Genomic DNA, 1,968 nt, shown 5'->3' with positions numbered 1-1,968 from the left:
TCATTTCGTGGTGCATTAGACCATTCCTATTCGGGTTAGTCGGTGTTGTACAGTTGATTTCCGAGACGCGACGTCTTGGAAATCACGTGAGCGCCCAGCATCACAACAAATGAACCTACCATTTGATATTGGATAACAAAACTGGGGCGCTCTCTTGTTAAACAAACCTAGCCTTCTCTCTTGTTAAACAAACCTAGCATTCTCTCTTGTCAAATGAATCCAGCCTTCTCTCTTGTCGATAAACATTGCCTTCTCTCTTGTCAATGAACATTGCCTTCTCTCCTGTCGAACAAAGGTTGCCCGCTTCCTTGACGAACTCCTCCATCGACATCGGCTCGTTGTCCATCGAGAAACTATCTTCAACCTGTCCTCTTGCATCTAATTGCGCATGTATCCACCCCACCGTGACATTGCGCAAACGGCGATGGATGCAAACCCTAACGACGCAATCATGTACGTAACCCTTCGACCTCAAGTAGCAGCGATCCTAACTCGACGAGCAGTGAGACAACCGAGCAAGAAGCACTATTCCCTGACGCGAACCAAGCGATTGCATCAGCATGTGTAACATCGCTCACCTACCAGCCGCCGGACTGCATGGACTTCATGTCGTCTTCGTCGGATGATGATGTTGCCAGGATGGAAGATGTGGAGCTGACAACAGGCACCACAGCCGCCGCGCCCACGCCAGACACGGAGCAAGTCGATGGCGGAGGGCGCGTGCTGGTCTCGCAGGAAGAGGACGATGCGTTCGTGACAGCATCGCCCGCGCCTGGTGCTGGTCAGGAAGGAAGCCGAGGGCATATGCCTAGGTCGGCTACCTTGGAAAGGCAGAATGCGGATGGCGAATCCAGACAACATCTCGACCGCATCGAGGTTCCTCGGTCCGGCCGGCCGAAAAGGCTGCGCCAGATCAACTTCCAGTCCTACGACCCACCTCGAAGCTTCATGGTTCCCGGAGATAAGAAAACTTATGTTCAATGCCCCTACTGCGACGATAAGGTGGTTTCAAGGAACAACTGGACCGCCCATCTGCGAGGACATGGACTGCAGGGTCCGATAAAGAACATCAAGTCTACTACAGGTGCAAGGTTCACCTGTCCCTACTGTCAGAAGGATTTCGCCGTCACCAGCCGACGCAAACATTACCAGAATAAGCACCCTGAGCACCTGTCCACCGCGAAGGACGCAAGAGGCGCCGAGACCGACGGTACCAGTGGAGAAGACGACCTTGCTGACGAGCCAGCAGAAGGTGATCCCGACGCCGAAACTATTCTCGCGCCCAGTAGCGAGTTTTCCGACCCTGGCGTCGGATCCCGTGACTTGGTAGAAGGCCTTCTTCAGACATACGTCCCGTCCATGATGGCCGCCCACGAAGAAGCCATTCGCAACATGCAAATGCACCTCGAGCAGTACGGTGAGGAGGAATCCTGTTTCGCCAGGGAACTTCCGACCTATATGGAGGAATTTCGGAGAGTCAGGGTCCTTAGCCCTTGTACGCTGTGGGAGTACCGCGAGAGAGTGGCGGCCGGCGATACCTTCGAATGTGGCACGTTCATCTTCGCCACTGCGGAGCAGTGCACGGAGCTGCTCCGCGAGGCACCGCTCCGGCTGCCCATACTGGTGCCAAACGAGCTAAAAGGCGGTCAAACGAGGCCTGCCGAAACCATGGAACAGGCCTTCCGACTTCTCAGCACGTTCAGAGTGATCGAGTGCCACGACTTCCGTTTGCCTCCATCGGACGAGAAATACACATACCCGGCTCAGTTCGAGTTTGCGCACTTCAAGCGCATCTTCAACGACGGGGAAACGTTCCTCAACTGCCTCGACCTCCGACCCGGTAGGGACATCGGCACAGAGCCGATCATCCGGGACGTTCCCGGATACAATGTCCTAAACTTCGTGACCGAGGACGAAACGTCTGGAAAGGACAGTCGCAGCGACCCACGGGACCTGAGCAACGGCACT

The 1,968-nt window shown here is 55.1% G+C and overlaps 1 protein-coding gene across 1 annotated transcript; it reads left to right on the top strand.

The window, feature by feature from the left end:
• Positions 1-331: 331 nt before the first annotated feature.
• On the top strand, positions 332-1,968 carry BU24DRAFT_429486 (uncharacterized protein; the record flags this gene model as incomplete). Its single annotated transcript, XM_033529742.1, has 1 exon — positions 332-1,968. A coding segment is annotated over exon 1 (1,042 nt), but the record flags the coding sequence as incomplete, so codon positions are not given.

The sequence above is a fragment of the Aaosphaeria arxii genome, assembly GCF_010015735.1.
Source record: "Aaosphaeria arxii CBS 175.79 unplaced genomic scaffold BU24scaffold_28, whole genome shotgun sequence".
NCBI lineage: Eukaryota > Fungi > Ascomycota > Dothideomycetes > Pleosporales > Aaosphaeria > Aaosphaeria arxii.
The sequence above is the reverse complement of the archived record's forward strand: the minus strand, read 5'-3'. Positions and strand labels throughout refer to the sequence as shown.